This window comes from Schistocerca americana, chromosome 4, assembly GCF_021461395.2.
Source record: "Schistocerca americana isolate TAMUIC-IGC-003095 chromosome 4, iqSchAmer2.1, whole genome shotgun sequence".
NCBI classification, from domain to species: Eukaryota; Metazoa; Arthropoda; class Insecta; order Orthoptera; family Acrididae; genus Schistocerca; species Schistocerca americana.
Genome location: NC_060122.1, coordinates 162,260,328 through 162,288,198, shown reverse-complemented (window position 1 = coordinate 162,288,198; position 27,871 = coordinate 162,260,328). Strand labels below are relative to the sequence as shown.

Below are 27,871 nucleotides of genomic sequence, written 5' to 3'. Positions count from 1 at the left end.
GGGACTTAATCTTTTAAGTGCGGTCCGGATTTGTAGGGGGGAAGCCAACGTGAATACTGAAAGCCCTGGGTCGGCGCGGAGAGGAAGAAATATGGCCGAGCACGGCGATTGTGCCGACCCGGCTGCCGTAATTGGGGCAGCCAGCCAATGCCCTGCAAGCAACCTGTGCGCAGGTTCTGATGGCTACTTTCCAGCGAACGTTCTGCTTTCGGGACGTCAGGGAAGAATTCTATGTAGTAGACTCTTGGTAAAACCCACTACAGCTGTTGTTACATATACGTCTATTACGCAACAACCAATTACATTCCTAATGAACCATCTTGTGGTAGCAAAATCTGCCGGTGCAATGACAAAAAAAAAAAAGTCTCAGCGACGAGCATAATGATTTCCTTCACCGACCACCTCGTACTCTCTATCATGTGGCTTTCATCGATTTTTCTGGCTATTAGGCATTTTTTGAGTCATGACTTCGACGTATTTTGGCACCTAAAGGTGTTCATTTAGTGCGAAACCGAATTTGGTGCAGCAAACGTACATGTGATAACAGCTTTGGCGATTTATGTAACATTCGTATTGCTCAGTACAAAATGATCAACATTCTTTTGTTAAATTGACAGGGCGCGGTGTTCACTCAGCCCACTTTGGCAATTATCTCAGTAGTTGAATAACGTCATGAAATGCGTGTATATATAAGACTACCGAATTTTACACAGAGGTTAAAGTAAAGAAGAAGATAAAGATGGCAGCAAAAATGCTAATTTCGTAATGACGTTAAAAACTTGCAGGGGCGATGGAAAAAAGTAGACGTATCAATCTGAGGCAAAGAGACCAACATTATACGCGAAAATCGTTCCGATACCTCAGACTGTGGACCTCTTCTGCTGTCGGCTCTTTTCTTGCCGTGTTTCCGGAGGAGGTGGTATGGATCAAAATTGGAAAAACATTGTCTAGTAAACATGGACTCTAAGACGTATACCTGGAGAGACGTTGCCATAACACTTGAGGTATGGACTTTAGAGCCAATGTTTGCTGCACATTCTTATTTTATTTTGATTCGTACTACCTTGTCCCAAACTATGGAAAGCGAAGAGCTTATGGCTGGAAGAGCGTCACTGTCAGAGGTATCAATACGATTTTCACTTAAAATTTCCGACTCTGTCGTTTCCCGACCAGCGCCCTTTTCCTCAAATCGTTAAGTCCCATAGTGCTCAGAGCCATTTGATCTTCCGTGTTAATCACTGAAATATGTTACCCAGACTTATTTATTCCCGAAATTTTGTAGTTGTATATTAATTAGTGTTTGGCATGTGTGAAAAAGTAAAAATAAAATTTAAAGCTAAGTTTAATCAAGGGACATACAAGCTGTTGAAGTATAATACTCTAATCACGATGCTCACACAAGACAATCCACAACATCAGGTTACCTTCCATTCAGAAGGCTGTTGGACGCAGTGACTGTTATATTGACTTGTAAATTTACGCAGAGAAACCGAGACTGAGTACATCACTGTACAGACCATGTTGGACCCTGTCAATCGTAATACCTCAGTACAGGCGTGAATACTTCGCCCTGAAATAATGCGCTCAGCTGTCCAGTGCAGTGCGTTATCTCATTGGAACTCGCAGTTCCTAACAAGGAATGTGCCAGGGCGGCCCTTGCACATATAAACGCAATCAGTAACTAGCAAACCTCCCTCTTCCGATTGCCACACTACAGCAGGCTTTTTCTGAACAGACTCGATAATGGTACCCCTGCTCCCATTCGGAAGACAGCAGTCTTTTAACGACACAGGCTGCACTGAACTCGAGAGTTAACAAAGGCAGAAAATAGTAAAAACTGAAAGTTGAAATATGTGTTAGGCAGCTTTCAAGGACTAAGCAAGAAGAACACAACATCAGGTTACCAGAGACAAGAAGAATATTTCTCACCAAAGATATCGACTAGTACCACAAATAGGCCTTCATTTGTGACAGCTGTGTGTGAGTATGTACTTCTGGTGTGCAGCATTGTAAGTAACTGGATCATATGCTGTGGAGAAAAGAAAAATTGAAGCATTTGACGTTTTTGCAGAAGCGTGATGAATCTTAAGCTGACTGGTTGGAAATGAGGCTCTTGTCCGCAGAATTGGCGAGGAATGTACAGAAAAATAATTGTAAGGAGAATGGACAAGTGTGAAGACGAGACGCACTACCTCTCAAGATAGTAAGAGGAAGCGGAAGAGGAATAATTACGGAGGAAAACCGAAAACTTAATAAATACGATGAATAACTGAGGATATTGGTCGTAGATGTAGATGTAGTTGCTACGCTGAGAAGAGGAAATAGGCAGAGAAGAACTCTTGGCGGGCCACATAAATCTATTGAGAAGACTGACAACTTACAAGCATAAAATATGTGAATCATGTTGGATTCTCCAGTTTTATATCAAGGGAACTCTTGTGTGAGAAAGTAATTAATAGTAAAAACTATACGATAGCCATCTTGCTCGTTGTCGCATTAATCCTCAGCAAAAACTCTTGTGTGAGAAAGTAATTAATAGTAAAAACTATACGATATCCATCTTGCTCATTGTCGCATTAATCCTCAGCAAATGCTCAGACACTGGTCTGTGTAAACATGCTAATGCTGTAGACATGTATCACCCAAACCTTAAGGTGCTGAACTATTTCAGCGTAACGAAATATCGGCAGAAAATTTGGTTGAAAACTCCGGAGACTTTACCCCGTTTTCCTTATTGAGATATTATGGTTATCTTTAATTTCTTAGAATTCAGTTTTTAGGGACATTAATGATCGAACAGAAAACACTATGTGCAAAACTGGAAATTATGATATTTCAAGCTTTGTGGCTTAAATATTGCTTAAGGTAATGAGCACAAGAATGCTACCAACGAACGAGACGTCAACAGAAGAGCAATATCTTTTTGAATATTTCGGATTGAGAACACTCTAAGCCGCAGTGATGAATCATAAAAAAAGAGAGAAATATCAGGAAACACATGAGCTACAACTGTAAATAAATGGACTGTATGTCAAAATTTAGGTGAGGAAGCCTGTTGGGAACTGAGCCTCATAATAACGCAAAACCAGCCATGTGTGTAGCTGTTCCCTGTTCATCTACGGCTTGATATGATTAATAACCTACGGCGTCAACGGATATTGGTCATTGACTTGACTGACGGCTATAGATGCTTTCGGCATCGCACAGTACACCACGTGGAAGCACGGTGCGTGTACAATATGCTCGTGATTGACGCGAGTCGATGCTTCCGGCATCATATGCTGCATCGTCCTGAATACGCTGATGTCGGCATTGTGGAGGATAATGCCGGTACAACGACTGAGACTTGTTTGACAGTGAAACTGGCTTCCATCCGATGCTTCCGGTTCTCATAAATCAATTATTATCTCAGTAAAATTATTGTGTAAAGTGAGTGTTGTAACGGAATATTTTGCGCTCTACCACAATATATTTGGAGAAAATATTAGTACGAAATGGTGGTTTGTACTGAGTGGGGTGACAAACAGATTGGTGTACAAGCTTCGTCTATAACTCCATGACATATTTTATGTCCAGCACACATACTTTCGTCAAAGCGAACTTTCTTCACTGGTCGAAGTTTGCCATCTGGAACTTCCTTACTCCGTCGCCATTACTTAACTTTCATCTACTGTACACTATTGGCTACCACATATTTAGGACATAATATTGCACTTGTTCTTGCTTTTCTCTACCATGTAATCGATCTGAAATATAGTTTCTACACATGCCGACGGGCATTCCGAACGGAATTTGCATCTGAATATGCAATAAAGTGAACCAAAAAAGTTATACATTTGTAGCTGAATGAACGTTACAGACATACAGCCTAGAGATGAAAACGAAGAACCAATGGTATATCCAGAGAAGGAATATTTCGCGAATCCTACGTGCAAATAGCGAATCAAACATGTATCGAATATATTCTACGAGTGTTTTCGAGTATAATACGAAAGAAGAATATCATTGTTTAGAACTGTAACGCCCAGCGTCACAAAAAAGATTGTAGGGTTGATAGAGAGAATTTCAAATGGTCGTCGGCATCCCAAACTTGAGGAAGGGATTGTTTCCATGATAGTGAACATACACAGAAACAAGCACGTCACTCGCTGTCCAAGTTACAAGTCTTCTAAAAATATTGATCCGATTTCACAAGACTATGACTCCTAAATGAATGGAGATACCTATTTGGGGTGAAATTTAATTTACACTTATGAATACACAGATGTTGTTTTCTAAAGAACCATCCAATTTTACAACGGTATATAATTTACATACATACCCGCCAGGATAGCCGAGAGCGCTAACGCGCTGCTTCCTGGACTCGGGTAGGCGCGCCGGCCACGGGTCGAATCCGCCCGACGGATTACCGACGACTGCCGGTGTGCCGGCCAGCCTGGATGTGGTTTTTAGGTGGTTTTCCACATCCCGATAGGTGAATACCAGGCTGGTCCCCACGTTCCGCCTCAGTTACACAACTCGCCGACACCTGAACACTTTCGCACTATTCCATGAACTACACTAGACGCAGACAGCTGGGGTACACTAATTCCATCCTGGGGGGTACGGGGTGGCGGCAGGAAGGGCATAGAGCCACCCCTTCATACTAACCTTGCCAAATCCGTTCCTAACAATGCCAACCCTGCGTCAGTGCGATACACGGCACCAGTGAAAGAAAGAAAGAATATAATTTACATACATGCCTTTTCAAATGTGTGAACTCGCTACTTTCTTGTGTGTCTGTTTGTCGGCAGTGGTGCATTAACTCCCTTTCTTGTTTGGTCCATCGCAGATAGTACTTTGTGTACTTTGCACACCTATGAAACATGGCCCCCTTTTTATTCCAGCCACGGATGGTTCGCGGGAAGACCGATTGCTGGTAAGCCTCCGCGTGAGCTGGAATCTAATTTTTACCTGTGCGCTGTTTTCGCAATATATACGTAAGAGAATTTAATGCATTGGTCGACTCACACGAAGAGAAATTGAAGTAAACACGAAATTTATTACAGGTCTCTGTTGCACTCTCATCGAAATGCTTGAAATTAATTGAAAAATTTCGCACACGCAAGAATAAATAGCAGATAAAGTGATATCTAATATACCACATTTTTAAATTAAACTAGAGAATATAATACAGTTTCTTCTAGCCGCATACAGATTGTTGTGATTTGTTGGTAGCTATGAATTACTTGTAAGATTTAGAAAGGGAAACGAGGAGCTTATGCTATACATAACTGGCATATGAATATCTGACCTCCTTAATATTATCTTTAGGATACTCCACACGTCTTTCCTTTTAAATTTTGCAAGTATTTTGATAGCTGTTAAAAGTTCGCAATAACAGTTTTTCTGAGCTAACTAGAGGGTTTAGGAACCTGTGTTGGGTTAGGAGAAATTGTATAGTCTGATTTCAAACCATGGCATGTTAGAGACTAACAACTTTTATTTAAATAATTAGTAAAACTGCAACTAGGATGTATGTTTTCATTTGCCTTCCACAAATGTGACCCACATCGGGCGCCCAACAAACTCTTTCCATACTCAAACAAGAATGTGTGTAGTTACTTTACTAGTTTGCTACACACAAGCGGATTTCTGTGACGTGCCAGAACTGCGGGCCAGTCCCGCGTTTACAATTGATGGACCTGTTCTGCCCCACGCATAGGATGAACTTTTTCAAATCTGCGCCGAGCCTAGGTCTCTTCGTGTGTGGCATAAATTTGCGACTTTCTGTGATTTATTCGCAGACCCAGGACTCTGCTGCATGCTCGACAGGCCATAGGTCACAGGCGACGGTTCCAGTGCCTACGATGGTCTTGGTTAAAGTACATTGTACAACGCGATGATTTTAGCCATTGTTTTGCTGTGGTACATTTTTGGATTTAGAAACTCGTTTATATCATCGAAAGCATGGGGTATGGACGATAGTAGGAAGACAACTGTAGTAGCCGCCAGCGATTTGTACGGTATGTAGTCAAATATTTCTCGAAACACACGAGATATCACACAAGATGTCTTCAAGAGGGATTGCCGAAAGGCAAGTAATACAGATATAGGTATGACTCAGAATCGTGGGTATTCCTCTGAGAATCGTGAAGGTTCGATATTCTACGATGAGCGCGATTTTTACCCACTGTAAAGTTTAGTAATTCATAACATCTGCAAAATAATGGGTAATACAGTAATGAATACAATTCAAGTAAGTTTTTTACTGTCACTCACCAGAGTGTCGATTTATACAATTCACCTCCACCTTACCCGCTTCTCTCAAGAGGCTTGCACCTATCTGACGTCCGCACTAAAATTTCTGAAATTACTTTAGATCCGTCGTGGCAACCACAAGAAAATGACCGTTTTGTTTTATTGACGTAAGACAGCTTCAGAGGTCTGTAATGAAACAAATCTAGAATTGGACTTTATTTGTAGACAGTACACAGTGTGATTTGAAAACAAACCGGAACTGAGGATCGTATTAATTTAACTGATGTATCCCTTTCAGTTCTGAACGATATATCTTTTATTGTGCTACTAGATTCGGAGACCCCGCTTACATTAGTATAAGGCCCAGACAACGAAGGTGAGACAGAACCATGATGTAATGCGCAAAGTGTAATAGTAACACTCGCATAACAAGCGTTGTAATGAAGTGACTAACCCATATTTACCCAATAAAATTGGGCGAGAGGGTGGTACCCATATCTCTTACGCTTCCAGTGTCTAGTCTACAATAATGCATGGTATAATATGACGAGTGTGCGTCTAACAATGTAGCCAAACTTATATATCAACACACCGTGTCGTCTTCATGGGTTATTAGTGCAGTGCCTCAGTGTAACATAGTCACGCCATGTATATAATACACTTTTAATGTCTGTATTTTCATATTTTTGAATATTTGATCAAGAGCGTCTCAGCACAGTCTAGTTTTTATCTGTACCTGTTTGACACGTAGCGAAGGGCTTTTACATTTATGTGCATACATTTAGATATTGTGCGTTTGATACCTGTTTGACTTTTGACCACCAGTGCATATATTTTAGCTGTCAGCAGATGTTACAGCCCATGGGCACATTATTCGCATGCCTGTTTTCCCACTCTTAATTGTTAACAAATGTTCGTTACATTTGATTGTCCCTGTGAATACTATAGACAGGTATACTGTACAGTGCACAATCTCACCTCTCCCTCGCCCTCATTTATTGCCTAAATATCGCGTTTTATCAGTTTAGTATTATGATTTTTGTATGCATTACCCATTTTCATTGCCTAAATATTTGGTTTCCGTTTAGTATGACACTCCTTTTGCATGTATTTTCATTTCATCTTTTGCATTGCACCATTTTTCTACTTCACCTTCTTATAATAATTAAAATGAGCAACCCAGTTAATCCTGCAAGCTTATAACTTCCACGGTTTTATTCCCATCTCCATTTACACTATTTCATTTGCCCTTCTCCTGTGCCGCCACGCCCAGCTGCTAAGATAACAGACTTCATCATTTAGTTCCCTGTGTAGTGGTGAGACGGTCTCCTCCTTAGCTCGTCTGGAGTATAAGTGTACTAATTTGTTCACTGCCAGAAAAAAAATCAAGTGAACGTTAGTTACCCTTGAGACTGGATAAGGTGAGTTGATATTAGTCAAGAATGCCATTGAGGCGACAAAGATGTAATTATCAACTCCTCACTGAGTTTGAACGAGGTTCTGTAATACGGCTACGAGAAGCTGGATGTTCTTCCTGTTACGATATTTCAGAAATACTTTGGCAGGAATATAGCCACGGTACACGTATGCTGGCAGTGTTGTTGACGAGAATGTAAGGTCGCAAGGAGACCGGGCTCCAGATAGCCACGTGGCACTAACGAGGTGGAAGACCATCGTGTTCGGCATATGGCTCCGGTGCATCGTACTGCGTCTGCAGCAGCAATTTGAGTAGCAGTTGGCACTACAGTGACACAACGAACTGTTGAAAATCGGTTACTTACACACTACTGGCCATTAAAACTGCTGCACCACGAAGATGACGTGCTACAGACGTGAACTTAGACCGACAGGAAGAAGATGCTGCGATATGCAAATGATTAGCTTTTCAGAGCATTTACACAAGGTTAGCGCTGGTGGCGACGCCTACAACGTGCTGACATGAGGAAAGTATCGAACCGATTTCTCATACACAAACAGCAGCTGACCGGCGTCGCCTGGTGAAACGTTGTTGTGATGCCTCGTGTAAGGAGGAGAAATGCGTACCATCACGTTTACGATCTTGATAAAGGTCGGATTGTTGCTTATCGCGATTGCGGTTTATCGTATCGCGACATTCTTGCTCGCGTCGATCGAGATCCAACGACTGTTAGCAGAATATGGAATCGGTGGGTTCAGGAGGATAATACGGAACGCCGTGCTGGATCTCAACGGCCTCGTATCACTAGCAGTCGAGATGACAGGCATCTTATCCGCATGGCTGTAACGGATCGGGCAGCCACGTCTCGATCCCTGAGTCAACAGATGGAGACGTTTGCAAGACAACAACCATCTGCACGAACAGTTTGACGACGTTGCAGCAGCATCGACTATCAGCTCGGAGACCATGCCTGCGGTTACCCCTGACGCTGCATCACAGACAGGAGCGCCTGCGGTGCTGTACTTAACGAGGAAGCTGGGTGCACGAATGGCAAAACGTCATTTTTTCGGATGAATCCAGGTTCAGTTTACAACATCATGATGGTCGCATCCGTGTTTGGGGACATCGCGGTGAACGCACATTGGAAGCGTGTATTCGCCATCACCATACTGGCGTATGTCCCGGCGTGATGGTATGGGGTGCCATTGGTTACACGTCTCGGTCACCTCTTGTTCGCACTAACGGCACTTTGAAAAGTGGACTTTACATTTCAGATGTGTTACGACCCGTGGTTCTACCGTTCATTCGATCCCTGCGAAATCCTACATTTCAGCAGGATAATGCACGACTGCATGTTGCAGGTCGTGTACGGTTGTTTCTGGATACAGAAAGGATACAGAAAATGTTCGACTGCTGCCCTGGCCAGTACAATCTGCTGATCTGTCACCAACTGAAAACATCTGGTCAGTGGTGGCCGAGCAACTGGCTCGTCAGAATACGCCAGCCACTACTCTTGATGAGCTGTGGTATCGTGTTGAAGCTGCATGGGCAGCTGTACCTGTACACGCCATCCAAGCTCTGTTTGACTCAATGCACAGGCGTATCAAGGCCGTTATTACGGCCAGAGGTGGTTTTTCCGGGTACTGATTTCTCCGGATCTATGCACCCAAATTGCGTGAAAATGTATTCACATGTCAGTTCTAGTATAATATATTTGTCCAATGAATACCCGTTTATCGTCTGCATTTCTTCTTGGTGTAGCAATTATAATGCCAGTAGTGTAGGACAGCTCCGATCCAGACGCCGTGTAGCGTGCATTCCTCTGACCAAAAACCACCGTCATTTGCGACTTCAGTGGTGTCAAGCAAGAGCTCATTGGAGGGCAGGGTAGAGGATTTTTGTGTTTTCTGATGAAAGCTTGTTCTGTATTGGTGCCAGTGACGGTCGTTTGTTGGCTAGAAGGAAGCCAGTTGAGAGCCTGCAACCCACCTGTCCGCGTGTTAGACACACTTGGGCCCCGCACGGAGTTATGGTCTGAGGTGTGATTTCGTATGGCAGCAGGAGCAGTCTCGTGGTTATCAGACGCACCCTGACTCCCAATTCGTAGGCCATTCGACGTCTTGGGCTGCCATTGATGAACAGCATTCAATGAGTTGTTTTCCAACAGGATAACGATCGCCAACATACCGCTGTTGTAACCAAATATGCTCTACAGAGTGTCGAAATGTTGCCTTGGCGCGCTCGATCGTCAGATGTGGGATATCATCGGATGACAACTCCAACGTCGTCCACAACCTCTATTAACTGTCCCTGCATTGAGCAATAAATTGTAACAGGTGCATCCCACCGCTTGACATGAGCCATCTACACAACACAATAGATGCACGTCTTTAAGCTTGCATTCACATTCTGGCGGTTAAGCCTGTTATTAATGTACCAGCATTTGACATTTGCAATAGCTTCTCTCGCTCTTACACTAACCTGTGATTTTGCAATTCTAATCACTTAAATATGTTACCTAGACAAATATATTCGCGAAACTTCATTACTCTACATTAAATACTTTTTCGCGTAGCGATTTTCTTTCCGTCAGTGTATATCGTAATTTGATTTGAGGCGTGTGCCTCCGTTGCATTTTCCTAATGCGACATATGTGCAAGCTAGATATTTTGCTATCAACTGGCTTGCCCACCGACGACTTGACGTACCATATGAGGCTTAACTGCTTCGTATTGTAATGTTAACGCCGTTTTGTAGGATGCCCTCCCCTTCTTGTTGCAGAGTGTGATACCCTTTGATGAAGCAACAATCTCCTGAAACCAATCGTGTAACAAAAAACATGTCATCACAACTGAAACATCATCTTAACAGTAAAAGGAGTTCGCTTCCAAAAATGTTGGCTTTACTTACGGTATCTTTTGTCCGATTTTTCCACGCAACGGGAAAAACTCTCCTTGCAAATTTTTGTAGCATTCCGTCGATTGTCATTGTCTCGCGCCTACTCCCACATTACTTTACTGAATCACAAATTTCGTGATTTGAAGTGGGTAACTATGTAGACACACGAGCGTTCTACACATCAGCAACAACAATTAGTGCCTTACCAGTAGCAATGAGCGTATTTCAAAGAATGATTCAAATGGCTCTGAGCACTATGGGACTCAGCTGCTGTGGTCATAAGTCCCCTAGAACTTAGAACTACTTAAACCTAACTAACCTAAGGACATCACACACATCCATGCCCGATGAAGGATTCGAACCTGCGACCGCAGCGGTCGTGCGGTTCCAGACTGTAGCGCCTTTAACCGCTCGGCCACTTTGGCCGGGCGAGCGTATTTAGATGCTTAACAACAGTCTGTGGGCAAAGATCAAGCTCATTACCGAGCACTTTGATTCATGTGCGTCATATCGTGTTTCACACTGATAAATGTGTAATTGTGCAAAGCAATGTGTGGTTATGCGAAAGAATCCAATGCCAAACGATGGAGTACCAGAAAAACGTGCAAGCAGGTGGCGTTCCCTGAAATGAACGAAAATCTGCCATAAAACGCGCCAAGTAAAATAAAAATCTTTCGTATCGAACTGTATAGGATCTTGAAAATATGTTTCTTTACAGACCAACGACGATATTTTATTTCAATAAGATGAAAGACTTTCGAACAAGAATATACACGTTCGTGTAGCCACTAAGACGAATTTAAGAACAGTTATTATAAATCCGTTGCGGACAATATGGCTACGCAAATAAATAATTTCTTTTTCTGAAAGTTTGTTGAAATCTTCTACCTTGAATTTTATTGCATTTGGGTCCCCAGTTGGAAAACATCTAAAAAATTTTCAGCCATCTCTTTATACGCCCTATTTTTTTAATAACATTGTTCGTCTAGTGCGTCTGTGACATATCTATAATCAAGGTATCGTAGTGTACAATAGTCGAAGTTTCTCGATGTCTTCATTGGTCCACTCCTTCAGTACACTTACAGGAACCAAAACTAGCTCTTACCTGGAAACCGCAGGAAAAATCACAGTCTTTTTGTACGTCACCCGTCACAGAAATTGGAACGTGTCTGCTCGGCCGATGTGGCGGATTCGCCGGTTCCGATAACTGCAGGTACCGCACTGCAGACCTTGTTTCCATTAACGCACAGGCGAAGCCTGAGGGGTTAGCAGAATCAGTCGGAAATATCAGTGGCCTGTAGCTAAAATCTGCTCGTGTACGGCCAGCTACTCACAGCTGTTACGACGTAACGTCGCATTCCGCGCAAAAGTGTTGCAAGGGGAGAAAAGCAAAAGAAAAAAAAAATCACATGCCTTGAGATTATGTGACTTGGAAGCCAATGCTGCAATGCAAGATCAGTACACTGCGTGCAGCCTACACGGCTATTTCATCAGTGAGATAATTAAATTTAAAAGTTACTCTTACGCACACGTGCTAATGCAGTTGAGCTCTATCGTGTTGACAGATGAAATTTTTGGCGTGTCCTAGCAACAGAGGTATCCCAACCCCAACCATATGAACCTGAAACTTCCTCGTACAGCTGGAAGCATGGTGGACTTCTACTTTCGATGCGTAAGTCACAATTGTACCTCACTTCCTCTCTTTAGTCAAGTGAAATCGGATAAACATTTTTGAATACCTTTAATCTGATATCATTAACAATGATGCATCAGGTAGCAATGGTATATGTGCATTCAATATCTGAAGCGGTATGAGATTGCAAAGACTGTAAATAGATAAGGAAAAGGAGCTAAATGAGCGAGAAGGAACATAACTGTCCTTTTATTTATTCCGTGTGAGACACTTCAAGTAACTTACCAGATGCACTTCTGCCGCCCCCCCCCCCCCAAAAAAAAATTAAAATTAAAATAAATCAGCCCATTTCCTCAGAGGATCAGATTACCACTGCTGACATGTTTTCTAGTTTTAGCTACCCCCACTTCTCCTCCTACCCAAATTCCTTATAATCGCACAATATTTGTTGGTTCTGATCATTCCTATTATATGAAATGTGAGCAGTACCATGTGATATCTCGTACACGTATGGAATAAAGCAAAAGTATCTTCAGAAACCAGCTATAGAAGCCTTAACAAATACAAGATAACGTTTGATAAATGAACGTGGTGTGGCTAACTACAGTCGTTAATATTTTTCTCTAAGATACGGTGGGCTACTTAAAAGCACCCTGTAAATTTCCAGGAGATTACAGGGATAGACAAGATCTCAAATCCGCAGCAGCTTTGCGAGGTGGCTATCTGTGACCTATGTCGCATTTCAGAGTAACTAACAAGAAACTTGAAATTACAAATGAGAAAGGTCAGTAAGAGATGCATGTAGTGGAAATGTTATTGATGATACATACTGTGGCGGAAAGTGCGTTCATAACTGTCACCTCCACTTTTAGGAACATCGTGCGACTTTGCGGTTTATGACCTTCATCGTAACGATGCTTTCGTCTGCAGTATTCCATATTTTCAAAAAGGACCTAATGGATACAGGACTGTCACAACTACCCAGCAGTTAGTGGAGTGCCAACGCTGACACTATAACATGGTCGGATTTTGAAACTAAGCGAAGGAATGGAAGTACATGAAACAGGAGAGCAGAAGGCATGTAGACGTGACGGTCATGTTTAGACATTTATTTTACGGAAACTCTTGAAGAAACAAACAGTTAGGGCATAGTGATACATTTACTCTTCGCGGATCTGAAATAAGGGCTATAAGAGCTATGACACCGCACCATAAAATAGGTTCTGAACTTAAGTGATAAGTGCAGATGTTTCGCACACATGCGAGGGCATGCTGCAGAGTAATGCCTCAGATTTTTTAATGTGGAAACTCTTAACGCCTTATAGATAAAACCAACTTGGTTAACATTCTACATCTTTATTCATGAAGACTACATATTTGCAGTCCTCTGTCGCTAGAGCTCAAAATTGTGACGTATAGGCCTAATATGACGGAGTGTAGTAAATTTGATGCTGCGTGGGAAACAGCGTTGTACACCGAGTTTCGAATCTGAAGACTTCCTCCACACATGGAACACCCTTTTCTTCAGCGTGACAATGCCAGACCTCATACGAGCGCTGTCACATCTGCAACCATCAGACATATTGTGTGTAATGTCATCGATCACCCTTCATACGTACAGTCCCTACTTAGCCCAATCCGATTTTTATCTGTTTCCAAAACTTAGAATAAATAGGGATCAAGAGGTGCAAGATTGAGGGTCCCTCAAGAGTGTCAAATATTCTACAGTGACGGAATCAACAAACTCGTCTCTCGTTGGGAGAAAAGTGTATGTCACCAGCGTGGCTATGTTCAGAAATTAATATGTAGACCCGAAGAAGAAAGATGGAGAAGGATGATAAAATTTGTTTTATTCCAAAAGTTTTAACAGGTTTCACATACAATTTTGGAGGGGATTATTTTTCAGCAAGCCGTCTTAGTTAAAGCTACACAGCCATTCTGTACAGGTTAAGGTGGAAAAGCCGGCTTCACAGCCTTTCCCAGTCTTCAGGGAGCAGTAGCAAAGATTTACTACAGCACCGACCTTCCTAGAAATCTAGTTATAGGAAGACCTTTAAAGGTGGAAGAAGCGTTACAACTTAGTTGACCCTTCTCTTCGCGGAGATTCAGTTTTATGTAGCTTGGGGTAAGAAAGAGAGAGAGAGAGAGAGAGAGAGAGAGAGAGAGAGAGAGAGAGAGAAAGTCTTGCGGAACTGGAAGAAGAAGCGTATCACTTCGAAGTTTTGCCACGTGAAAAAGAATACAATAGGAGATATGTATAAATTGAACCAGCAAAACGATTGACAGTACAATAGAACCAAAACAGATATTGTGGATCGGCGACCTAGACAAGATGCTTGAAGACAGTTGGTCAAAACGAATTTCGAAATAGAGCTCCACCAGCGAGGAGTAAAAAGGGCGTACAATTATAACATGGAAGGAAGGCATCTAAGAGACAACAGTGGACAGAGGGATCCAGGGCTGGTTCAATAAGAAGAGAATGCAGGCGAGAAGCAGGACCAAGCAAATAAGACTCTCGAGCTGATGAATACATAGTAGCGAATCGATACTCGGTTGACAATTTACTGAGAAGGATAAACACAGTTTGCACTGATTCAAAATCACGTCGACCATTGGGAACTACTATGAGGGTGAGTCAAATGAAAACCTTAAATTTCAATAACAAATCGAAATTTCGCGCCGGTATCCTGCAAGTTGGTAAGCGTGCTACAAACAGCGTGCAGAATGGCCTGTATTTGGCAGCATAGTACAGATGCACACATACCGTCGCAGTATCAGTATAAAGATGGCCGCCCCACTGCACCAGGGAAGAGCAGCGTTCTGTTATTCGGTTTTTGCGAAGTAAGCGGTAGGGGGGATGTGCTCCAGTTTCACAAAGTGTCTGCAAGATGGGTGCCACGGGAGCTGCCTCATGAAAAGAGAGAACGACGTGTTTATGCTTGTGTACAACTTCTTCGGCGCTTTGAACGAGAAGGTGATGGCATCCTTGCAAGAATTGTTACTGGGGACGAAACCTGGGATCACTTCCAACAACCGGAAACGTAGAGAGCGAGCAACCCAGACCTTGCCCCAAGTGATTTCCATATATTTGGACCACTCAAAGACACAACGGGAGAAAATAATTTCCGTTCTGATTAAGGGATACGCCACGCGCTGTATGAGTGGTTGCGCGGACTACCGAAAGAATTTTGTTCTAAGGGGATTTATGCCCTTTGTAAGTGCTGGAGGACTTGCATTGAGCGTGGGAGAGATTATGTTGAAAAGTGATAAAGCTTTGTACCACTTCTGCACAATAAATAATATTTAAAAAATATATTTATGGTTTTCATTTGACTCATCCTTGTATCAACTATATGTTCGCGAGGTAAGCTGATTCAATTCACTGCGCCTTAGGTAGCATATAGAAGATGAGGGTTTAACTTCCCATCGAAAATAAGGTCATTAGAGCCGGACCTTACTTAGCACCGTGGACAGTAGGGTGATGGGTTTTGTTTCGTAAATGTTCAACGTGTGATGCAATCACAGCACTTCACTAGAATTTTTAGCGGTACTTCCATTACCTGAAACTTCAAGAAGCGATTTAAGCAACAATTAGAGTTTTAGATTAATGAATTAATTATATAATCAACCATTAAATTTAACTGGGATGAATAATTATAAAGATTATGTCAACTGAGCCCATGAAAAATTTCTAAAGTAATTATCGCATTTTCTTCACACAAGATGACAGGTTTCATACAACACTAATTTACATGAAACGTATGATATAACGTCATTACTGATTGGTGACGACCTCGCCTCGAGCCACTGGGCGGATGTTGTCAGTTTGGTGAAAGCTACAGGAAGTAATGTGGGTGGTGTGGTGGGGTTAATGGAAGCCTTTACTTAGAATAAATGCAATTTTTGCATTGCTGGGTTGGGCTATTGTTAAATAAGGTTATTCTTGGGTTTAGGATGTGGATGTTAGAGACGATCATGTTACTTTGCTATAGCGGTATAATTAAAGATAGGTATGAAGTATGAAGAAGTGGGTGACGGCAAAGATTAAACTAAGATGGATATACAATGACAAGCCAAAACATTATGGCCGGCCGTAGTAGCTGAGCGGTTCTAGGCGCTACAGTCTGGAACAGCGCGACACCTACGGTCGCAGGTTCGAATCCTGCCTCAGGCATGGATGTGTGTGATGTCCTTAGGTTAGTTAGGTTTAAGTAGTTCTAAGATCTAGGGGACTGATGACTTCAGAAGTTAAGTCCCATAGTGTTCAGAGCCATTTTTGAACTAAAACATTATGTCCACTACACACCGCGTGGTTAGATGCCGCCTGGTGGCGTTGCGGCCACGTGACTCGGTAACAAAAGTATGTAAGTGGAGCAGACACGGACGGGGGAGCACTCTAGCGAGGATCCATTGAGATAAACAACTCTACCAAAGACCAGATTATTATTAACACACAGAGCCTGTGAACGAGTATCTCGGAAACGGTGAAGCTGCTCGACTTTTCGTGCTACTCTCATGGGCATCTACGCAAAGAGGTAGAAGGACAGTGAAGCTACCACTAGGCTCTAAGTGGGTGGACGTCAACGACTCTTCACAGAATGAGGGGTGCGGAGGCTTGTCTGCTCTGTAAAGTAGGATAGATGGTGATCTGTGGTATCTCTGCCGAAAAAGCACAATGTTGGTGCACGCACAAGTGCATCGGAACACACCATCCACCGTACATTGTTGAACGTGGAGCTCAGCTGCAGACCACCCCTACTTGTTCACATGTTGACTCAAAGACATCGTCAGTTACCATTGCAGTGGGTACGGGACCATCGGGATTCGACCGACTATCAATGGAAACGTGTCGACTATTCTGGTCAATCACATTTTTACTACACCAGTCCGATGGTCGCCTCCATAATCGCCGTAATCGAGCTGAACAGCGGCTCGAAACGAGGAGCGTCCCACGGACGCAGGCTGGCGTGAGAAATATTATGCTGAGGAAGACTTTTTCCTGCGCTTGCATGGGATCTATGGTAGTATCAAGGGAGGGGGGGGGGGGGGAAGCTAATGTGATGGGCACAAATCGTATGGGAACAAATTGACCTTTCCAACCTAATAGGAAAAAAGTCGACCTTCTTGACTAGCGTCCTGCTTATTCCCTCTTCGACGTTGTGACAGATTACACATGTGTGTCCACATTTGCTGTTTGAGTGCAGAGTGTGTTGTTGACCGTAGTTGTGACCTACTGCGTAAATGTAGGACACAAGAGCTAAAAGTCCACCAACCTGATATCCTGATTATGTTATCCCAGCACAGAAGCAACATGTACGCCGTGTTGTCCGCCTCTCTTGATGAGTGGCTGCAATGAAAGCTAGTAGTGAGCGGACCAGGGATCTCAAACTATTCAGTATAAAGTTGAGGGGCCATTAGCTTTAATTATACAGAATGAAAGAGCGGACAAAGCCGAAAACTGCTTGCAGTGGATATAATAAATGTTCGTCTTCCGAGTCAAATTTAATATTGTTCATATACCAGGTGTAGAGGTATGAAACCGGAATTTGGTTACAATAATTAGACGTCTGTTGTCCGAAACTGATACACAATATTTTATTCAAAATATTTTCCATTGATCTTTACACATTTCTGCCACTTATTTGGCAAGCTATGAATTCCACGCCAAAAAGCACTTCTTCTTTTGAAGCGACCCAATTAGCGAGCCGTTTTCGAACATTTTTATACGAATTGAAGCTCTGGTCAGCGAGAGCATGTCCCAGTGATGCAAACAGATTATAACAGGATTGAGCCAAGTCTGGAGAATAAGCCGCATGCCCTACTATTTCCCAACCGAACCCCTCGGTCCTTTGCCTGAACCGATTTGCTGTGTGTGATGGGACGTTAACATGGAGTAATATGACTTTGTGTTGCCTTTTTCCGTATTGCGGTCTTTTTTCAGGCAAAGCTCCATTTAAATCGATCATTTACTGTTGCTAGCGATCAGTGTTAACGGTTTCACCATGTTTTAGCAGCTCACAATGGATGACACCCTTCTGATACCACCAAACACAGAGCACTGTCTTCTTTCCAAAACGATTTGGTCTTGCTGTGGTCTTGCCTGGATTCACCTATGATTTACGACGCTTAGAATTCTCAAAATATATCCATTTTACATCACCCGTCACTATTCGATGGAGAAACTACTTTCTTTTGTATCTGGCGAGCAGCATTTCACAAGTGGCCTTCCGATTTGCTTATGTCTTTCATTTAGTTCACGTGAAACCCTTTTTCCCACTTTCTGCACCTTTCCCATAGCTTTCAACCGAAGAGAAACGGCTTTCTGCGTCACATTTAATTGCTCCACGAGTTCCTGCTGAGTTTGAGTATCATCTTCATCCAATAAGGTCTGCAATTCGTTGTCTTTGTACTTTTTCGGTGGTTTCCCGCCCTCGTCGTTTTTCATGTCAAAATCCCCACTTTTGAATTTTTTGAACCACTCTGAACACTGTGTTTTCCCAAGAGAGTGTTCTCCGAAATATTCGATGCGATTCTGCAGCAGTTTTCTTCAAATGATAACATGATAATAGAAAACTAATGCTGTCAGCAATTCGTAGTTCGTAGGTACAAAACTCGACATGTTTACAGGTCTGAAACAGACACCGATGTATGGAACATGGGTTACCGTGTGTTGACATTCACCGTCAGTCGTTACAGGAAGCAGATGGCGCTGCAGACGGCTAACACCATTTATAGGGGAATTCTGGTTTCATACTTCTACACCTGGTAGTTAGCAATGATGTTGCATCACAAAAAAACTTTGTGTATAGCGCGTTACAAAAATTGCACCTGTACTTTCAATCTGCTATGAATTGTGTGCAAATTCGTGGTATATTAATATCTACATACTCGGTGGGCAAACCTGTGCGGCATTGCCTACACTGAAACGCATAGCCATTCCCAAGCAGGCACTCACCCGTTCACTTACCGCACTCGACTCCACCTGCCATAGCCTGATATTATTGTTGTCGCCCTGAGGTCACACAAAGTGCTTCATCTGCACTGAATCAAAATACTACTGTTACTGAAACGGTGCAATGGAAAGAATATGAATTTTGTGTATAATTTCTTACTACAGAGTGTCACTATGATGGCTGTCAATCAAATCAGAACTTGAATATAAAAGAATGAAGTTGTTTACACCTCACTCCATCGGTTGTGTCATATCAGCTAAAATAAATCTTTATAGTTATTAAGTACGTGAGTAAACGCTAAGGCTCTAGGAGTAAATAACATCAGAACGTCCATATCAAATGAAATGTATGTCAATTATAAAATCTCTCTGAAGCCAACAGGTCGCCATTTGTAGATGTTACATCTGGTGATCGGTACATCTGTCCGGTCTCAGTGAACACAAAGGGTTAAACTAAGATGGATATGAATTAAATATGAAGTGAGCCTAGTTATGAAAAAAGGTAGCAGTGACGATGAGGTGGGGAATGGACTGAACGCTCTGGGAGATATAGAGTGAAGCAGAAGAGGAAGTTCAGAGAGAGCGGAGAGTGTGGCCGTCCATCGTTTGATAGTACTAAAATGTTCATACGACAACCTGTGTGTCGCAGAGATCCACATCAATTCTGAGATCGTGGAGGTTCTATAAGTGACATACATGTCATTTGATATCGACATGCAAAATATGTGTTTGATGATTGGTTGTATGCATGAATACATGTTTAACAATTAAATATTTAACACGCAGCTCGCAGTGTACAGCAAGGCGTATTTAAACAAATATAAGCTGTGGTTCACCGAGAGTACAGGAATTTTGCAGAGTGAATGTAGGATTAATACTGGGAACGGTCAAGAGATACGATGGTGTGTGGTGGGCAGCATAACGATTATACAGGGATCTGTGGGATAGAGCTTATATTTATAAAAGGATAACGTAGTGTACATAACAGTTGACATGTTTTGAGGAATGATAGTCTGAGAGGGGAAGACATTTGAAATTATTGTGAGAAACGTCATGGAGAGTTTGGAGATGTAAAGTAATTGGGTCATGAAGACAGATGCGCAGCAGGCCAGGGCTCTCAAAACATCAGGATACAATGGGGTGTTGCGATACTACTTGGTGTGAGACATAAACTGGTAAAGCATGCATGTATTTGAGGAAGTTCAGGTTTATTCAGGAGGTGGTAGAAAATATAGGAGGGGAATAATAAGTGGATATAGAAAGTGCGATGTGGTGCTCAAGAATTTTGAGGGCATAGTACGACTGGAAGGTCTGAGCTAAGTGTTTTAGGTGGGTGCGTGATATATGAGATTCTGCTAACTACGAATAATACTGGACAGATTTAGCCTCAATGATCAACAAGGAATTATTTTTAGTACTTTTAGCTTTTTATAGGCTTCTATTTGGCCAACGGCCTTGCCGCAGTGGCAATACCACTTCCCGTCAGATCACCAAAGTTAAGCAATATCGGGCTGGGCTCGCACTTTGGTGGGTAACCATCAGGTCTGTGGAGTGCTGTAGGCAAGTGGGGTGCACTCAGCCCTTGTGAGGCAAACTGAGGAGATACTCCCGAAGTAGCGGCTCCGGGCTCGAAACTGACATATGGCTGGAAGAGCGGCGCATCCAGTGACGCCTATTGGCAGAGGATGACACGGCGGCCGGTCGGTACCGTTGGGCCTTCATGACACATTCGGGAGAGTTTCGGAGGAGTTTCGTAGGCTTCCATTTGGGCATTTAGTAGATGGGGATCCCAGGCTAGCTTTTAGTGGACTTAGAGTCTATTAGTGTTATGTATGATGAAACAGATGAGTTTCAATTGTGAGGTAGAGATCACGAGGACACAAAGCTCTGTGACAAGTAATGACTGACAATTTTTGAGGTCCTGAATATAACCAAGAGTGATTAGTGAGTAATTTAACAAAAATGGTTAGATTGTGTCATCAATGGGGTTATCTCCATTGTAAACAGTTGCAATCATAGACAGACCTTGTTGAAACCAGTATGTATCTTCATGCGTGATGCACAGAAATGGTACATGGAACCAGCGCTGAAGTTACTGCTTAGTTGATAACAGGTGCTACTTTACAGTATGCATCGACTCCACATGTGACAAATGGAGATAATGCTGGTCTGAAGAAGGTTTGTCTACGATTGAAACCAGTTACCACAAAAATAAGCATCATCTGCGATATAGATTGATTATTTTTGCTTAAATTGTTGAGTGGCCTTTTGGAGGAAGCCAGATGATAAAATTATTAGGGTGGACTTAGATGGAGAGTTGGGACGAGTGTAGGGTTTTATGGACTTCAGAGAAAGTGGTTGTGCAAGCTTGTTAATGTAATTACGTTTACACTTACCTGCTATCCTCGCCCACTATCTGTCTGGAGGAAAGCCCACAATAAACTAAAAGTACTAAAACTGCTACCTCACCCACCTTGGAGACTACATCGCTCAACCATCATACATCATTTCAAGAATCCCATCCATCCCATCCTCACGTAAGAAAATGTGTCACAGGTCTTCCAAGTCTTACCATCCCCTTAGAATTCCTGTGCACCACACTTCACTCCCCATATCCATTTACCCTTCACCACATGTACCAGCATATGAAAAGGACCCCTACTGCCCTAGTTACATGCATGCCTTCTTAGTTGCCGGCCGCTGTGGCCGAGCGATTGTAGGCACTTCAGTCTGGGACCATGCTGCTGCTACACTCGCAGGTTCGAATCCTGCTTCAGACATAGATGTGTGTGACGTCCTTAGGTTGGTTAGGTTTAAGTAGTTCTGAGTCTAGGGAACTAATGACCTCAGATGTGCTTAGAGCCATTTGAGCCATTTCTACCTTATTAGTCTATGTGTGGTAGGGTAAGGAGTGGTAAATGGATGGATCGTTGAGGAACCTGTACAGTCTTCAGAAAAAGTTGGAGTGGGTATTGTTACAAGGGACGAACAGTTGCTGGGAAAGAATTTTACGGATTGATTGCTAGTCATGCTTGAATACTCACAGCCACAGAGGCAAGAAAGAAACCCGCCACTACTGTAGCCCTGATTTCATAAGGCTGGCAAATGACGATAGCTTTTGCTGAGCACGTGAAACCGTGGCTGTAAGGTATGTGCCGTGTGCCGGTTGCAGAGCTGACGCAGAGCGGCGGCTGGGACATCGTGCCACTGGCGGCGCTGCTGACGGGGGCGCTGTTGGCGGCGGGTCTGGCGGTGTTGTTGGTGGCCGTGCTGGCCGTGCGTCGGCGGCGCGCATACGAGGCGGCGGGCGGCCGCGGACGCGGGGGCGGCGCCTCTGGGGGCGGCGTCTGCAGCGGGGGCGGCGCCGCGCCAGCCCTGCAGCTCGAGAAGCAGCCGCCGCCGCCGCAACACGGCTCCATGCTCGAGATCAACCACGGCCACGAGCGCTACGTCGTCTCCTACCGCCTCAAGACGGCCCAGGACAGCTGCGTCGTCGACGGCCGGCAGCCGGACATCCTCAAGTCTCCCAGGGGTACGCACGGTTTCTTAACTATTGTTTCGCATGCCAGTATGCAAAGTTCAGGAGATACTCAAAATAAGAACTTAAAGCTATCGTTATTCCGAAGGCTGATTTGAATACAGTACTTGATTATGCACATTCGTACTACACGTTGCCTTAGCCATACAAAAATGGTGCTGGTTTGCAACAGGATAGTGTGTGTAGTGGAAGTGCTGGGAGTTGAGTGGGCGCAAGTATATGTAGGTAACAACTTCATAAGATTAGGAGTAAGCAAATGTGAAAAAATACATGTTCAAATCTGTATGGCATAAACAAACAATACTAAAAAATAAGAACAATATATGCACAGGCTATATTCAGGCAAACAAATTATCTTAAGGGGGGTAGGACGTCAAACGGGCCGACTTGGAGCAGGAGAGGCATCACAGGACATTTTAATTTCCAGTGTCTATACTTTTACAAATACATTCATAAAGCTTTGTCAGCATCACCAGGAAGGATTCAAAATTCACATTCATTGCAGTGGAAGTTTGAAAACATAACAAAATAATTTTTTTTTTACGTGTGAAGTTTCATCATTTTTTCACTTCCTAATGGCTGCATTTGTTGCTATAGGTACACTTATCTTCATAAGTTAGAGAGATTCTTCGATGAATATTGAACATCATACATACCATACTTACAGGTGTATGAAACTCTAGAATTTATTTAATTTATTAATAAACTAATGATCTGTTGTATTTTAAACCTTCATGTTTAGAAAAAACACAAATTTTTTAATTAATTACCTCAATTTTTTTCACAGTTTTTGATAGATTTGGAAAATTCTAGAGGTTCATACACCTTTAAGTATGGTTTGTATGCTGTGCAAAATTCATTGAATCATCACTCTTACTTATGAAGGAAAGTGTACCTATAGCTACAAATGCTGCCATTAGTAAGTGAAAAAATGATGAAATTTCACATGTAAAAAAAATTACTTCGTTATGTTTTCAAACTTCCATTGTAATGACTGTGAATTCTGAATCCTTCCTGGTCATGCCGACAAACCTTTATGAATTTATTTGTAAAAGTATAGACAGTGGAAATTAAAACGTCCTGTGGTGCCTCTCCTGCTCCAAGTCGGCCCGTTTGACGTCCTATCCCCGTTAAAAGAAAAACAAATGGAAACAGTCTTAACAGCATCTTCAACAGAGAATCAACACTATACTGCAGGCACACTGTAGTAAGTGAATGAAGGTAGCTAAACATTCCACATGTACTGGCAGACAAGTCAGCGTAATATTTCACTTGGGGACTCAGGTACAGGCCACACATCTGAAGTCACAGACGCTGCCTGTACACTCCAGCAACAAGACTCTACAGAGAACCAGGAACGAAACCATCCGGAACCCTTCCTTCTGCCCTATGTGGGTGCCATCGCTATCTTTCTGTTGAGCTCCTGACTCGACGCAATTGGGTTACGCATCGATATTGGGAAGAACCACTATCCAGCTGCACCACTACCTGCAGTTCCAGGCTTGCGGGAACTCTATTTCTTTGGAGATGGGACTCACTATCTGGGGAGAGCACTTAGACACAGAATCAGAGTCGATTCTGCTGGTCATTGCCCATGTAGGTGGCCCTCACAAAGCTCACCCCTCAGCATGGGTATCTGCACAGTACGCGTTGAAGTCGGATCTGCTGCCCATAAAAGTTACAGTTCGCAGATTCCCAGCCCTACCGACTGTCGAGCCAAGGTATCTTCCGATTCATCAGGTTTTGCCCAGCAAATCCGAGTGAGTCAGATTCTTAGCCATAGCACCAACTAGTACATGGCCAGGACTTGAACTAGCACTCTGATACTTGTTTATTATTCTTACCATCTCACTTAGAACCACCACTGTCCCACCAGGTTTGATGAACAACGGACGAGACTACTTAAACCTAGCCTCAACGGCACGTATTTTACTTCCTGAGAGTGCCCATTGTCCTGACGACCAGGGATAGTGTTGTTTCATGCAAAAGTATGGGTACCTACAGTGCTTTCTGCCTAGGGGCATATCCTATTCCAGGAAGATAACTCGCATACTAGACTCTTCCAGTAGCGGTCCAGCAGCTTAGACGACTACTCCAGTGGTTACTCCAAGTTTTTCTTCCTTTCAGGCACCTGCTCATATTGGCAAGCTAACTCTCGCCATGTTTTAAGGAATGCTGTCGATCATGCCCTTACATGCTACTATCACACATCTTTCGACATACTAACAACATCCATTCCCCAAGCTTCTAGAATTGGTTAGTCCTTGACAGTTTCCTTTGGACAGACAGCATGCGATCTGCCAAAGGATTTCTTCGTGACCACCTAGACTCTTGAATACTAGACTTACTCATTAGCTAAAGGCGGTGGGCACTGATGTTTAACATGGACTCCACATCACGGAGTGATATTCCTTTTTTTACTTTAACAATAATAGCCAATGGTAGAAGAGGTGGTGTGCGACAAAGAAAAATAGTAGGACAGCAGGGAATAGATCGAGTATTTCAAATCACAGAAAATGTAAATAAAACTTAGGAGAGCTTCTGTAAAGTTTGGAAGGTAGGAGACAAGATACTGGCAGAAGTAAAGCTGTGAGTACCGGGCGTGAGTCGTGCTTCGGTAGCTCAGATGGTAGAGCACTTGCCCGCGAAAGGCAAAGGTCGCGAGTTCGAGTCTCGGTCGGGCACACAGTTTTAATCTGCCAGGAAGTTTCAAAACTTAGGAAGTCTACTTTCAAAATATCCACACCAATCAGATTCCCACAGTGAATCTATGTTAACAATATTGAATGATGATTACTATGGATTTAACATACATTCTGAATGGACTTGTTCCGGAAGGTTATGTCGTTAGAGGTTGTTACGAAAGTAAGAATGATTAACAGATGATCCGTGGTAACTGCAATGACTAAAAACATCCTTAATATAAACTAACATACAGTAACACTAGCGAACTCGAAATAGCTTCGCAGTTGCTAAATATGTATGGCAATTGAGAACACTTTCATGTCTTCATGTCTTCTTCCCCCCCCCGTCTGCCCACCTTTTCCTGCCCCTCTCTTTGGCCGTCTTCTACTCCATCCACCCTCCCCCCCCCTCTCTGACCATGGGTCTCATCGCCAATGAAACCAGATTGAAAATTTAAGTTACTTACAGTGAAAAAGTAGAAGTAGATCGGTAGAGATCACTGGCATATGCGGAAAGAGAGAACTCTCCTGCTTCTTGATGCTTCAGGATAGTAATGTCAGTGGTAGTATTTCACATAGTTTTAATGTAAAAATATGTAGGATTACAAAGTTTGGGATTATTGGTCTTCCACACCAATATTCAGGTCATGAGCCGGTAAGCCATAAATATAACATTCCTGTTTCCTGTAAAACAAACGAGGAAGAAAACAAAATCTCACATAGTGGTGTATAAAACTTTGGTTAAAGTTGTATAAGACGAGGAATAATATATGTGAGGGTGATAAACAATTTAGAAGTGGAAGGATGGTGAAAGGATCACCCCGAGAAACATCTTCTGAAGTTGATGCATATACCAGTCATGCATGCGGCGGGTGGTTCGGACTGAGTCGATAATTGACGACATAAAATGCGGAGATACCCAAGTTTCACAGAAAGGGTGCAGTGCGCCCAGCGGTCCAAATTGTCCGCGCGTGGGAGTGCTGTCAGGTAGTTAGGACGTGATGGTAAATCCCGCTGCGTAAGTCGACAAGGCTGTTCAGAGCCAACGGAGACATCCGAAGTCGATGATCACATCGTAGTCGACGGGAAAATTACTTACGAGAATTCCGCCTCCGAGACGGAGGCTGGACTGGTCTAAGCTTGAGGCGTTCGTTTTCAGCCTGTAAGATCTCAAAATAGTGCGTGATTTCCAAAATATCGTCTATGAAATGGATATCCAGTGTGAAGGCTTCAGTACCAATTACCGGATTGGGAGCCAACTGGAGAACAACATCTCGGATGAGTGACTCAGCATATGAAGCTTTGCAAGTCGTTTTTGTAGAAGTGGAATCACAGTGTAGACTCAACCGCCGCTAATCCGTCACATATGAGCGGCAGGATTGATCACGCTGCTGGGGGATTGATTGTACTCGAGGTGCGATGCGACCAGGTGGAATCATTCTGAATAACCATTCGACAGCAACAAACGCTTCTCTTCAAACATGAGCACAGCCGTATTCTAGAATGAAGACAGCTTCTTTAGCAAGAAAAAGTGACCATGAAGAGTATCATCTGACAACTGAAACCCGGTGAAGTGCTGATTCAGCCGCTGCAAATGCGTGTCCCAAACGTCTTTTGCATCGTTAAACAGCAGAATAACAAGTTCAAAGAGCAAAGCTAGACCCAACACTAAGATGTAGCGAATTCTGAACGATGATACCTATATGTAGTGACATCTATACAACCACGCAGAGAAATCACAACTAACGGACGGAGCACCAGGCGTGCTGGATGTGTAGGACGCCACGCTGGTGTCTTTGTAGGACAGCCGGGAGCCCCGATAGGTCCGTCGGACAGACGTGGCTTATGGCGGCACTAACATTACATTTAAATTGAAGGTGAAGAGGAAAGAAAGGAAAGGACATTTCACGGAATCAGCGACGACTTGTGAAATTATGTAACAGACCTGGATTGGAACCCGAGATCTCTTGCTTATTAGGCAGATGCGTTAGCCGCTACACCATCCGGGACACAGGACTATCGTATCTGTGGGGATTACTAGGGCACGGCTCGCGGCCAAGCTACATTCGCACCAAGCGGCACCTGTCCTCTTCCTGTCCATTTCCTCCAAGCTCGCTACTCTGAGATTCCCACAGAAGGTCGGACGTATTTGTGTAGACATCACGCATTCATATAAAGACGCTAAACATTTGAGACCGCAGCGCTCGCAGTTCCACAGTGCACCCTGGCGGCCGTAATCGATGTGCATAACATACAGCGGTCTTAAAACGCGACGAGCCGGGATACCAGACATATCGTCCTCTCCCCCCCCCCCCTCTCTCTCTCTCTCTCTGATCATCTCCATCCCTTTCTCTGTCCATCACCTCCCCTATCTCTCAGAGCTAATCTCTTCCTCCCCACGGTCTACCTCCTCCTCTTTCCTCTCTCTGGCCATCGCCTCCTCTCCTCTCTCTCTTTTAATCTCCCCGTCCCCCGAAAGACTATGTCCTCCTTCCCCCTCTCTGTTCGT

General features: G+C 43.3%; 1 protein-coding gene across 1 annotated transcript in view; it reads left to right on the top strand.

The window, feature by feature from the left end:
* LOC124613330 (hemicentin-2-like) overlaps window positions 1-27,871 on the top strand; it is a 793,017-nt gene that overhangs the window by 730,416 nt on the left and 34,730 nt on the right. The window contains exon 14 of the mRNA XM_047142026.1: window positions 22,324-22,672. Coding sequence (XP_046997982.1) covers window positions 22,324-22,672 — 349 coding nt within the window. The remainder of the gene's footprint in view (window positions 1-22,323; window positions 22,673-27,871) is intronic.